General features: G+C 43.3%; 1 protein-coding gene across 1 annotated transcript in view; it reads right to left on the bottom strand.

The window, feature by feature from the left end:
- The window catches only part of PPP3R1 (protein phosphatase 3 regulatory subunit B, alpha), a 59,237-nt gene extending 54,623 nt beyond the window's left edge, over positions 1-4,614 (bottom strand). The window contains exon 1 of the mRNA XM_081100732.1: positions 4,199-4,614. Coding sequence (XP_080956858.1) covers positions 4,199-4,201 — 3 coding nt within the window. The 5' untranslated portion in view covers positions 4,202-4,614. The remainder of the gene's footprint in view (positions 1-4,198) is intronic.
- Between the last annotated feature and the right edge of the window lie 9,770 nt (positions 4,615-14,384).

The raw sequence follows: 14,384 nt of genomic DNA, 5'->3' as shown, positions 1-14,384 counted from the left end.
TTTGCCTTATGTTCTCTACATAAATGAAGGTAGGAAACCTGCCTTAATCAATTTACAACTCTCTACACCCAAGCACAATAACCAGTGAACAACAGACAAAATCTGCAAATATTTGTTAATACTAGAGGCACGGTGCATGACATTCGTGCATGGGGGGGAGGGGTGTCCCTCAGCCCGGGCTGCACCCTCTCACTCCCCTAAGCCGGCAGGCAGATATTCCCCGAGGGGTCCTTAGCACTGCCACGGAGGCGGGAGAGGCTCTTGCCAGCCGTGAGAAAGGCTTCTGGCTGAGCAGTCTGCCCCCTGGTGGTCAGTGTGCATCATACAGATACATCATTTCGCTGTACAGTCTATTTGCATATTAGCCTTTTATTATATAGGATGACTGAATCCCTTATGCTTGCCCAGATTCTGGGCCCATAGTCTGTTTAACTCGCTTAATCCTTCTGGCCCAAGCTGACTTCCTTATACGGCTTTGTACTTTTGCTTGCCTTACTATCTATGACAGATGCCTGGTCCTCCAACAGTGGTCTGTCCCCCATGGTTACTGACCTACCCTTAAGTCAGCTTCTTTACCTTGAACTCTGAGCCTTCTTAATTTTCTCATCCACTATGATGAGAAAATTAAACATGAGTGGAGAAATTTTTTCCTCATGACTGATGTGAATTTTAATTCTGCTGGCCATAAGATATGTTGTTCGATTTTTTTATGATTATTCTTTCTTTGTCAGAGAATCTGAACTAGATAGACTATGTGATGTACAATTCTAAGTACAGTTAATGTAAACAGCAATAAATGTGTTTTAAATTCTATTTATGTATCATGGCAATAATTTTAATAAAAAGGTAAAAAACACAAAGTCATAAGATCATTATTATATGCAAGGTTGCTCTAGGTAACAAAATTTAAAGTAGCAAATTACTTATGTACTCGGTTCATATATTTTTTTTTAAATATATTTTTATTGATTTTTTACAGAGAGGAAGGGAGAGAGACAGAGAGTCAGAAACATCGAAGAGAGAGAAATATCGATCAGCTGCCTCCTGCACATCCCCCATTGGGGATGTGCCCGCAACCCAGGTACATGCCCCTGACCGGAATCGAACCTGGGACCCCTCAGTCCGCAGGCCGACGCTCTATCCACTGAGCCAAACCGGTCTTGGCCATATATTCATCCAAAACAAAATTAATATTATCCAGTCTAATAAGAACAGACACAAAAAGCCTGGTCATATTTCTAAATTATACTAAGCACATAGTAAAAACTATTTCTGATATGTGAAAAGTTAAGGAGGTTTCTTAAAATGCCTCTACAAAATTTACTCCTTTAAAAATTACTCAGAGACTGTTTTTAATCACAGCGACCTAAACATTCTTCTATTTGATTATTTTTATTCTTTATCCATTACTTTACATGTAACATTTAAGTACTCTAAAACTATACATGCCTACCTAGAGAATTGTGAAGATATATGTTTATTTCAATAACATCTATTTATTTTATCAAAGGCAACTGACCCTTAGTGATTTGGGGGAAATTCCCAGGAGGTCAGTACTCATTGTTTTGTAGTCAGATACATAATCACTATTCCTCCCCAAGTGCTCGGCAGTTTAAAACTCAACTAGAGCCCTGGCTGGGTGGCTCAGCTGGTTTGAGTGTAGTCCCATACACCAAAGAAAAAAAAGGTTGCAGGTTTGATTCCCAGTCAGGGCAACCATTTGATGTTTCTCTCTCTCTCCCTCCCTCCCTCCCTCCCTCCCTCCCTCTCTAAAATTAAACAAAATAAACACCAAAACATATCCTCAGGTAAGGATTTAAAAAATTAAAAAATGAAACTCAATTAGAGGTTTAATTTTCAGAAGAAAAAGTACAGTACTTTTAAGACAGCAACTAAAATCAATACCTGTCAAGATTCTTGACTGTTTCAATCTAACCTAATAAGCCTTTTACTTTCCCCTTACTTAATCACTGATACTCATAAATTAATTCATAAATTAAAATGTTGACAAAAATGTAAATGTTCATGATACTCAGTAAGAGTTATAAAGATTTTCAAAAGGGAGTGAAAATTTTCAAAATTGTATGCTAGGAAAATGAACCAGATCCTTCCAAAGCCCAATTCGTTCGAGTTAATCAATATCCCATATGGCAGAGCTGAGCTATAGATACTTGGCCTTGCCACTCTGAAACCAGTGCTGTGTTCAACTGACCAAAATAATACTAAAGCTGAGAAGCCACTGTCAAAACAAGTAATGTAGATCCTAAGATAATATTGAAAGGATGGTAGAAAAAAGAGCCAAGTAATCAGAAAATAAATACTGAAAAGAAAACCTGAAAGAAGAGGGAAATGATGACCTGGAAGAAAACAATATTGTATGGTAAATCTCAAAGTCTTTTTAAAATATAAGAAAACACTGAGTACCGGGAAGATAAAAATTTAAGAGCTAAAAGATGATTTCCCAAATTCAGCCTGTGGTTAAAAAAAAAAAAAAAAAAAAAAAGTGGGAGTGGGGGGGTTGTTAGGGGAAGACACTACAAGAAAGAAAAATACTTGCAAACTAGATCATTCTGCTATATAATGTACAAACAACAAGATGATTGTTCCTGAAAATTTAGTTTATAAATGCAGGTAAAAATATTCCCTGCAATCCACAATGATCTTCAAGATCCTGACTTTTGAGTAAAATACATGTATAAGGAAGTTGTATATGAATGACTGAACGAAGATGTTTTCTGTAACAGCCTGGAAAAGCCTACATTTTTTGTTATTCTTGTGACCAAAGTTGCCCAAGACGCCTCCCAAGTTGGCAGGGAAAAGCTTATGCGTATCAACATCACTGACCATGTATTAAGTCCGCTCCTAGGTTGGACTTTAAGGTAGCTAGTAAGTGAACTTAAATCACTTGGCCTGTGTTTTAAATAAAAGCTGACTTACTTGACTATTCTAACGTCACTTTCTTCTCACCCAATCACGCCAAATGGAGTTTACACGCTGCAATCCACAGAATGTCTTCACTCACCCATCACTCTATTTTGAAACGCTACCGAAATTCTGCACACAGGATGAAACGCAATGACCACGAAAAGGTGCAAGACATTACCACCCCACATCCTTCTGAAAACCTTCTGCCAAATTGGGGAAAGACTTTTGGAAAAAGCATTCGCCAACCAAATCACAGGCTCGACTCTCGGATGCCCCCGGGGGAGCACGGCGAGCCTCGGCCGCCCGGCACACAACCCCTGACGACAAAAGGCAGCGACACCGGCCGCCCCGGGCCGGGGCCAGAGCACCGGTAACGGGCTAACAGGGCGTCGTGGACTTCCCGGCCGCGGTGACAGCGGCGGGGAGACACACCCCTAGCGTCGGCTGGAAACACTACAGCAGGGAGTTCTGCCTCGGGATGACTGTGAGGGTAAGGAAAGACAAATTTAAATCGCCATGATTCAAAAACAACCACCGAGAGAGAGAGACTTGACGAGGCAACAAAGAAAACGAAAAAACAACAACAACAACAAAAACCCGGGGCAGGAAGAAAGCGTAAAAAAGACAGCATCCCCATTTAGCCAAGACGGAGTCCGGGTCCGCGGCCGTGAATCGGCACCTTGGTCGGCCCTTCCCGGCCCGCCAGGCGGAGACCGGCCGCCGCGGGAGCAGCCCCGCACGGCGGCTCCCGGCGGCGGAACCCGCACCGACAGCAGAGGGGGAAGCGGGCGGCAGGATGGCTGCCGAGGGAGGCTCCTGCTCGAAAATGGAGTGGGAGTGGGAGCAGGCGCAGCCCCGGAGAGAAAGCGGGTCTTATATAAAGAGCCATTTGTCACATTTTCTTTCCGCCGGATTTCGGAAGAGCCCCGGACTGGGGAGAGTCTGGGGGCGGCCGGGGGCTCCACCTGGAGGAGGGGCCGCCCCGAGTCCCAAGGGGCGGCCCGGGGCGGCTCCAGGCCGACGGCCGGAGCGGGTGGGGGTCGAGGCAGAGGCGGAACCCGGCGGCCGCGAGGGCAGGGGCGCCGCCGAGCACCGGCCCGACACCCCCGGGGCCGCCCAGGGCTCTCGGACCCGCCGGGGCAGCAGCCCGGCCGGGTCTCTCGAATTTTCCAGCGGGGGAAGCCCGCCGGGGGCGTCGGGGTTCGCCTCCGCCCCCGCCCCTGGACGCGGCGCGCGGGGGAGGGCTGGTGCACGGGGGAAGCGAAGGTCTCACCATTTTGCTGGCGGGCGGTCGGCGGCTGGCTCGGACGGAGGAGAGTGTCGGCGCTCAGACGGGCTCCCGCAGGAAGCGGCGGCGGTGGCGGCCCAGCTGCGCTCGGCTGGGGCGGCTGCGGCCCTCGGGACACCCGCGGGGGAGGGGGTGCGGGCTGGGGGAGGGGAGGCGGCGCCGCGGGGCCCGCGCCGACGGGGTGACTGGGCACGCGGGAGCAGGCGGGGGAGAAGAAAAATTAAGGTCGAGATTCAGGAACCGAAAGAGCGGGAGGAGAGGCGGCGAGCAGGAGTCGAGGCGGAGAGGCGCGGGAGATGGAGGCGAGGGCCAGGCGGCTCCCGGGCTGCAGCTTCGCGCTCAAGCTCACGCCGGAGCCGTGACGGACTCACTGCAGTGGCTCGCGCTGACCCGCAACCTCCAGGCACGAAAAAGGGGGAGGGCGGGAGAGGGAGGGGAAAGCAGCGCGCAGAGGGGCGGAGGGCGGGGGCGCGCGGAGCCGGCGGCGGGGGCGGGGCTTCCGCGAGCGCCGCACATCCGGGCACCCGCGCGGCTCGGCGGCGGCGGCGGCGGCCGCGGCGCTCGGCGAGCTCTGGTTGGGGAGCGCGGAGCGCGCCGACGCGTTCGCCCCTCCGCCACCGCCCCCCTGCGTGCGGGGCGGGGCTAGGGCAGGGGCGGGGTCGCGGACGTCGGTGACGTTGCGTGGCGAAGCCCTTCCTGTCATGTGGCTGGAGGCGGGTGCCCGGGGAGGAGGGGGGCCGGGGGAGGCAGGGCGGAGCGGGGAAGGAGGAAATGCGAGGGTTCCCTGGGAGGGAGGAAATGCTCCGGGTGCGCGGTCCGCGGGCGGAGCGGGGCTTGCGCTCGGGAGTGGGAGGCTCGTGGGGGGCGGGGGAGGAGCAGATGAGGGGCTAATCGTGTTAGAACCACCCAGACGCCGCACCAAAAAGGGAGAAAAAGCCCAAGCCGTGGGCTGGAGGGACTCGGTTTGCCCCTGAAGACGGTATCTTTCCATCGGCGTGCGGACTGGGACCCGCTGCTCGGCGCGCCCACGCCGCTGTCGCCGCTGCGGCGCTCTCAGGCCGCCGCCCCTGCAGGAGCCGTTTGGCCCGGCGGGGCCGGGCTGGGCTGGGCTGGGCAGGCCGGGCGGAGAGCCGCCGCTGGAGGCGTGGGAGCCCCGGGACGGCGATCCCCGGCTGCTCCCACTCCCGCCCAGGCGCCCTCCCCCCGCGCGGAGTGCCCCCCCCCCCCCCGGGCTGCCTTCTGCAGGGCGCCGCCGTGTTTGCTTTCGGAAACCGCCCCCTGGTTCCTTTCCTAAGGCTGTGTCCGCTTTGGTGCCGCTGGCCGTGCCCAGAGAATTCAGACTACAATGGGGCATGGAGTCCAGGAAAGCAGAAGGGGGAACAGAAAGTTATGTTCGGGGAAAATAAAAGCCGGCAGGAGGAGTGTGAGAAGGATAGTGAAGAAAATACTTAGCAACCATTTTAACCAGCGGTTCCTTTTCGAATCTTGATCGCCCCCGGTGTGTGTAAGTGGGAGAGAGCGAACGAATGTTTGTCGTTGTTTTTTTGTGGTCAGAGACTCCTCGTTGACAGGTTTTTCCTTTGAATAGTTTTATTAAAAGCCATAGTGTTTTTAAAGCAGTCTGTTCAAGCTCCTTACATGAGTTTTATTCTTCTTCTGTACTAATTCTTTTTCCTTATGATAAGGACTCATTTTTCCTAATAGAGGCGCCGTGACGTGCCCTAGTCGCCCCCCTTCGTTGCCCCTACTCTCCCTTTAAGGACTGTTTTGTTTTTGTGTCCGGATGAATAAGAAAAGTAACTCAGACGGATAACAAGATATATCACATTGTGAATGTAACCAGGAAATGCCAAGAAATGACAGTCTCTTCCACCAGCTAAGTTTCTTGACTTAAATGCGGTGTTGTTTAGATACGGATGTGTTCCCAAATGGGGAAGTCCCTAAGCTAAGTGTGAGACATTTCTAGGTATATTATTTTTAATTAGTTTTCACCGTAGGATGAAAGCATGTTCATTTTTATAAAAGTGCTACTTAAAAAATTTCCTCTCCCCCAACTCCAGTTCTCAGAGAGGATCACTAACCGAGTTCATGTGTGTCCAACATGTTCAGTGCAAATCAAATCGTTTTGGCTAAGGATTAAATACTGAGAAGGAATTTGAGATGTGTGGAATGCAGTGGATTTACAGCAACTCATAATTTTGTCATAATTTGAGCCAATTCAGACTATAATCATTCAACACATGTCTATGTTGATTAAATCAGAAAATCAAGAGGCATTGTAGCCTCTGTTACTGACCAAAAGCAAGAGACAGAAGACCAGTCCACTTGCTCCTCCTCATCCTATAAATCTCCCAGAGTTTGCCACTTACATTCTCTCAGCTTTGTGTTATACTACATAAAATACCGGCATGTAGCAGTTTGCATCTCTGCTGAGAGAGGTAAACCTAAAATGCACATTTCACCCAGCTGGTGTGTCTCAGTGGCTGAGCATCATCCCATGCACCAAGAGGTACCGGTTCTTTTCCTGGTCAGGACACACGCCTGGGTTTCAGGTTGTGGGGCTCAACCTCTAGCATGGGGCGTGCAGGAGGCAGCCAATTTGATGTTGATTTTCTCTCTCATTGATGTTTCTATCTCTCTCCCTTTCTCTCTAAAATCAATAAAATATTTTTGAAAATAAAAGTAAATTTTAAAAATGCACCTAATACCCAGATTTTCCCCCTAAGGCCAAAAAGAGGGGAGAGGGGTGATAGTTATTCTCCTTTTTTGTCTTTTTTCATTAACTTTTGGTGTAAAACTTGGTATGAGGGGAACAGGTACCAAATGTCCTACCAAAAGCATACATTTCTTTTTTTTTAAAATATATTTTATTGATTTTTTTTTCTTTTTCTTTTTTTTTTTTTTTTTTACAGAGAGGAAGGGAGAGGGATAGAGAGTTAGAAACATCGATGAGAGAGAAACATCGATCAGCTGCCTCCTGCACACTCCCCACTGGGGATGTGCCCGCAACCAAGGTACATGCCCTTGATGGGAATCGAACCTGGAACCCTTGAGTCTGCAGGCTGACACTCTACCCACTGAGCCAAACCGGTTAGGGCACATACATGTTTTTAAATAACTAGATAAGTAAAAAAGACAAAAGACCTACTCTAATAAGTGGATTATTTTTCCCAGAAAATTTAGCAACCAAAAGATGATTGTTGGGAAGTATTATGTCTGATAAGTTGGAGGGAAAGACAGTGAAAATAGAGATACTTGTTTCAAGAGCAGTAACAGCTAGGCATGAGGTAATGAGACGTAGCAATGACAGAGAAAAAGAAAGGAGTAAATAGACATGAAGCAAAAATGCACTGACTGTGCAACTTAGTGGATGTGGGGAACAGGAGAGGGAGACACCAAAGATAAAAAGTTTTAGTTTGGATGACTGAAAATAGTGACAGCCTTTAAGAAATTGAGAAGTCAGAAGAAGTTTGGTTGCTGAGTGAAAAGAGGTGAATATGGATTTTAAAATGCTATGTTTGAGTTACTGATGAGCTACCCCAGTGGAAGCACCCAAGTAGAAGCTGGAAGTGCAGGTTCTATAGAAAGGATTGTATTTCTAAGAAAAATATTTCCATTAAAAAGAGAGGACTCAAACAAAGATTGAAAGTGAAATGTTCAAATTTTCCCGTATGTAGTGTTAGGAAAAATAAACAATTCAGGAATGGTAATAAAGCTGCTAAGTAAGAAGAAAAGGGCAAGAAATTTTTATGAAAGAGAAATGTTTGCAGTCATATTGGACTATAGGCAGCCTCGGGCTTTAATGTCTCCACAATTATCTTTAAGTTAGAAATGTCACAGGAAATTTTACCATGTGTAGATCTTCAAGATTATTGTGATGTCGAGAACTCTGCCTTATTCTTGAAGGATTAACCACTCTCATCTATTCACAGATAATATTTAAGGATGGCAGAAGAAACAAATTATCATTCCCGTAAGTTAAGGTATTCCAGTGTAGAATTACCTCAAAATAACCACTCTTATTCATAATTACATTGACTAATGTCGACTGGAAACCGTGTTTAATTTTATACTCTGATCCATAGGAAGAAAATGCCAATTAAAATGGAGAGTCAGTTAAAACCACTTGAAAGTAATGTCTCTGTTTTTTGTTAATGTGGATTTAGAGGAAACAACTACCATTCCTCCTACATAAACATACATGTACCAGTTCAGGAATCCCAGATTTAAGAATATTTCGTATCTTTTTGTCATCTTGTTTCACATCAGAATTCTTTTTTTTTTTTTAATATATTTTATTGATTTTTTACAGAGAGGAAAGGAGAGAGATAGAGAGTTAGAAACATCGATGAGAGAGAACCATCGATCAGCTGCCTCCTGCACATCTCCTACTGGAGATATGCCCGCAACCCAGGTACATGCCCTTGACCGGAATCGAACCTAGGACCTTTCAGTCCGCAGGCCGATGCTCTATCCTCTGAGCCAAAATGGTTTTGGCCAGAATTCTTTTTTCATTGCGTAGTGAGGTTGCATGGGGAATGAATTACTTTTCTTCCCAGAATCCTTTTTTTTTTTTTTTTTGATACCCAGGAGAAAGCAGGAATGCCAGCCAGCCCTCTGCTCCAGGGTGTGGTTGAGAAAAGATTCCTTGATACCTGAGATGGTAGAGTAGTGGCTGCTTCCTTTCTTGCTAAGCAGCAGAAGTATGAGCCAAGGATTCTAAATTTCATCTTGGAAACTCATTTCTCCATAGAAACCATTTTACAAAGAGTTCTGTAAACAATAGCCCTCCAACAAAAGCCTACTTAAATTATAATGTAGCTGAAACTCTGTATATTTGCTATTGAAAAGACAATAGTAGAAAACAATGCTCTTAAAAATATATAGGTTTATGAATTAATGAGTTTGGGGGAAATGTATACCACATACTGGATGGATTTTTATTTTAAGCACAACTACTTTTAAAATTATGGCTTGTATGCAACTTTTCTAGTTCTCATAAGGGAATTAATATTGAATTTGTTCAAAATAAAATCTGTTATTTACTTTTCAAATGAAGACAACTTATAAATACTTTTTAATTGGGAAAAATTTTTAAAGATTATATATAAATCAGTTATGTAAATTATTTTTATACTACATACTGGACCAAAAAGAAAAAGGGGGGAAAAATAAGGCTTTCTAAGATTTCTTCCTAAACCTCTTGAATCCACATCAAATTCCAAATGTTTGGGAAAAAACCCACAGTGTTTTTAAAGGCCATTAACATTTCACATGATGAACTTTATTCTCTTTCTGTGTTGATTACCTTTCCATATGCTAAGTACCTTCAGTTGGGTAATTATATCAACATAACGAGAGTTGAAACAATGAGAAGACAGAAATCATAAAAGCAATAGGATCAGACCATGGGCAAAAACAAAGGTAATATCTACATTTAAGTAGTGAACAGAGAAAGAAGTGACAGAAAAGATAATGAACTAGGCCAGTGATCAGCAAACTCATTAGTCAACAGAGCCAAATATCAACAGTACAACGATTGAAATTTCTTTTGAGAGCCAAATTTTTTAAACTATATAGGTAGGTACATTGTTACTAACTTAATTAGGATACTTCTAAGCTGACCTTTGCTAAAAACGTCCTCAATCTGATTGAGATACGTTCGCTGAGGTCGACCCCTTCCAACTCTCCCATCCACACTCGTCTTGTATATTTGTTTCATATATCTCCTTTCCGAAAACCGACTTCTTCTCACGGGCCACGAAGTTTCAACGCACTGTACGTGTGCACCCGCACGTGGTATTTTGTGGAAGAGCCACACTCAAGGGGCCAAAGAGCTGCATGTGGCTCGCGAGCCGCGGTTTGCCAACCCCTAGACTAGGCAGAAGGAAGGATGGGAGACTGTTGAGGATGACCAGAAAGCTGAAGAAGACAGTGTGGTCAAAAAGGACCAACACAAATGGAAACGTGCAGGCAATTGGTTTACATCTGTATATATTCATTGAAATGTCATAGATTATGTCTTGAAATAGTTTTCTGACTTACAAGTCTCACTTATTTCTTTGGTCTCTTGCACATAAAAGTGAGACCAAAAAAATGATGTTTATTTGGACTTTGATAGTATTTCCATTTTACTAGTTTGTTAAGCGTGTTTACCTTATAGCATTTACCTAAACAGTATTTACCTCAACATAACAGAAAATATGATTTATATGTAAAATAGATGTAACATTAGAAAAGACCTGTTTGTCATACTTGCTAACTCACTAATATACTACACGTTCACAAATATCTGCATGTGCTCCACAAGAGATAGTGTGTAAGATTGGAGTGAGACCCTATTCAAATCCATCTCTAGTTCTGGTCCATTTCTGTATGAATTCTGGGTAATTATTTAAATCTACGTCTGTGCAGTCTAATATGGTAGCCACTAGCCACTTGTGACTATTTACATTTAAATGAATGAAAATTGAAGAAAATTAAAATTTAGTTCTTCTGTCTCCTGAGCTACATACATTTCAAGTGCTTCATAACTATATTCCTTAGTGGCTACTATATTGGACCTCACTGAAAGTTCTATTGGACATCACTCATCTAAGTCCTTTACCTGAAAATACTCATCACCAACCACTAATATAATGTTTGTTTATTATTGGGTATGCAAATTTCAAACATAATAAGTTAATTGGGAGGCTAGGGGACTGTCAAGGGCGGGGGGGAAAAAAGGACACATATGTAATACACTTTGTAATACTTTAAGCAATAAAAAATAAATAAGTTAATTGAACTTATCTTAGGTGCTTTTAGTATTTAAACAAACATACAGCAGACACTCAAAAAGCCCAGAAAAGTATATTTAAACAAATGTGCTAATGAAATGTGCTAATGTCAGAAAAAAGTGTGTGTTTATATTAGGGAGAGACTGAAAAACAACAATATTGTCAGTACTTCCACTGAGAAAAATACACATCTTCTATATTAAAATGTTTCATGTAGCTTTTTCAAAATAAAATAATATATTACAATAAATAAGAAAAATTTAAATTCATAAGAATATTTTTAGCAACTTCATAGACAGAATTAATAGTTGATATGTTTTCACTAATGATTTTTTTAATTTGAGTTCTACATTTTACCGGTAGTATTCATACAGATTTCAAGTCGCAATCAGGACACTTTAGAGAACTTTTAAAATGCAAAGAAATGTGTAAATATTAACCCTGTCTGCTTACAAAGATTCTTTTTCAATTTTTATTGATTTTTAGAGAGAGAAAGGAAGGGAGAGAGAGAAAAAAAACACAACTATTGATTTGTTGTTTCATTTATGCATTCACTGGTTGTTTTTTGTATGTGTCCTGACGGGCATGGAACCTACAGCCTTGGTGCATCCAGGATGATACTCTAAGCCAGTGGTTCTCAACCTTGGCTGCACATTAGAATCACCTGGGAATCTTTTTAAAATCCTGATTTCTGGGCCTCATCCTTGGTAACAAAGGAACAGAATTTCCGGAGGATGGGGCCCAGAAATCAGGATTTTAAAAAGATTCCCAGGTGATTCTAATGTGCAGCCAAGGTTGAGAACCACTGCTCTAAGCAACTGAGCCTGGGCCTACAGATATTTTTAAGAGATCTATAACAAATAGAATGTCAGGGTTTCAGCTTTGTATTCTATCTAAAAATAACATTCCTTAGTGCTGAATCACGACTGAACATGCAGCATCCTGAGTCCAGTGCTTTCCGTTGTCAGGGTTTTTCTCAGGGAATTTTCAAGGTAGACCTTGGCTTCCAAGGGAACAGAGATAAGTAAACTGGCAAAAGAAGGTTGATTAGGCATAGACCACCCACTAACCTAACTCATCTGACACTTGGAAAGGTATACACACCAGGATGACCCCTAGAAAAGGGAACAAGGTGTACTGATTGTAGCCCACAGGTGCTAGAGAGTAATTGGCTTTGGGTGGCAGACCTTAGAAATTCCCACTGACTTCTCTTGGGAGCAGGGAAGCAATGCAGTGCCATTGCCATGCAATGAAGTTGTGGTTATAAACCATAACTGGGGCATAGCGTAAGACGGCATTTTCTAGATGGCAGAGCACTGAGGCTAAATATTGGACATTGGTAACTTGTCCGTTACTTTCATCATTTCCACTAGAGGGAGCTACTCTGAACTTTCCACTTTTGAGCAAACCTGTTCTCTCTTTTGCGAGACTCTGGACACTGGATAGTTGTTTGGTGACATAAATGGAATAGCTAACTTCTAAAGGACCCTTGGGAGAACCATTGAATCAACATGATTATTATAAAAATGTTCTACATACAGAAAATTACAAAGAAAGGAAAACCATCTGTAATCATACCAGCAAGAGATAATTATTGTTTATATTTGGATGTACTGTATATCCAATCTTTTTTCTATTAGATATACAGAAAAAATTTAATTGGGCCATACTGTTTTATAACATACTTTTTTACTTAACATTTGAGAAATATTTCCCGTATCTATAAATATTCATCAAGAATACGATTTTTAATTTTTTAATATTCAACTAGAGGCCTCATGCACTGGTGGGATCCCTGCACCCTCTCATAGTCCGGGACCCCTTGGGGGATGTCCGCCTGCTAGCTTAGGCCCGATCCTCCCAGGCTGCTGAGTGGTAGGGAGGGCTGGCTGCTCTTTACTGCCCGCCTGCAGCAGAGGCGAGAGAGGCTCCTGCCACCGCCACTGCACTCGCCAGCTGTGAGCCTGGCTTCTGGCTGAGTGGTGCTCCCCCTGTGGGAGCGCACTGACCACCAGGGGGCAGCTCCTGCATTGAGAGTCTGCCCCTTGGTGGTCAGTGCACATCATAACTACAGGTCATTCTGCCATTTGGTTGATTTGCACATTAGGGTTTTATTATATAGGACGAGAAGCCTGTTGCACGCAGATTCACGCAATCGGCCTTCCTTCCCCTGGCTGCTGGCACCTTTTTTCCTCCAGCACCCGGGATGCAGGCCTTTGGTCCAGTTGCAGCAGAGAAGCCAAGCCTCTTCAGTCTTCAGTCTTCAGTCTTCACTCCAGCCGGAGCCTTCGTGCCTGTGTATGCAAATTAACCGCCATCTTTGTTGGGTTAATTTGCATAGTTGCTCTGATTGGCTGGTGGGCATAGCAGAGTGACACCAGTTTGAATGTTTCTCTTTTATTAGTGTAGATAATATTAATGTATGCCATAAATTCTTTAACGAATCTCCTGTAACTTAATTCTGATTTTTGGTTGGTTTTAGTTTTCCTATTACAGACAACAGTATATTAAACACCTTTGGAAATCTTTGTGCACATCTCTGATTTTTTTAAGGATACATTGTAGTAGAGGAATTACAGAACCAAAATGTATAAAAATTTTAAAGGTTTTAAATATATGTGTCACCAGATTATCTCAAGAAAGTTGTACCACTCTAGCCTCCCACCAGCAATGCACATTTCCTAACCACTATACAAATTGTAGTGACATTTCTTCTGAATCTAGGTTTTAAAAAACTGGCACCTCATCATAATTTACATTTCTTGATTTACTGGAAATCTGAACATTTTTCTGAAGCTTGACCTTTTAACTCAACTATTAAGGATATATCCTAGTGACTTACCTATTCATTGCCCATGTTTCTTGGGAAATTTTACAATTTTTAGTGATTTATAACATCTTTTTGTATATAAAGATATGATCCCCTTTTCATGTGTTTGGATGATTTGTCCCAAACTTGTAGTTTGACTTTTGGTTCTGTCTGCAGCATTTAAAAAGTTTATTTTCCTATTCTGTAACAGAGGATATATACATCTGAAAGCAACTGAAGACTTCATATCTTTAGGATATAAATATCCTTCTAATTAAGTAAAAACTACTTTTTCATATTATCAATCTGTTTCTCCTATGTTGAACGCTGTATACATATTCAACAGTTAGATTGGAAGGTAGACTATCTAGCAAATTCCCAACCACTCTATTTACAGAGTATAGGTTAAGTAATGATGATTTGACAGTGGCTACTTCCTCTGTTTACTATTGAATAGCTAATCTGATTCATTCAAAACTTCATTTGACCTTAAAAATAAGCAAAACTGATCAATCATATTCTTCAATGAAAAGGCAAGTAATGTATGCAAATCCTGCATTAAGGCCACATAACTACAGACTCA

This window comes from Myotis nattereri, assembly GCF_964212035.1.
Source record: "Myotis nattereri genome assembly, chromosome: 10".
Classification (NCBI taxonomy): Eukaryota; Metazoa; Chordata; class Mammalia; order Chiroptera; family Vespertilionidae; genus Myotis; species Myotis nattereri.
This window is presented reverse-complemented; position numbering and strand designations above follow the sequence as displayed.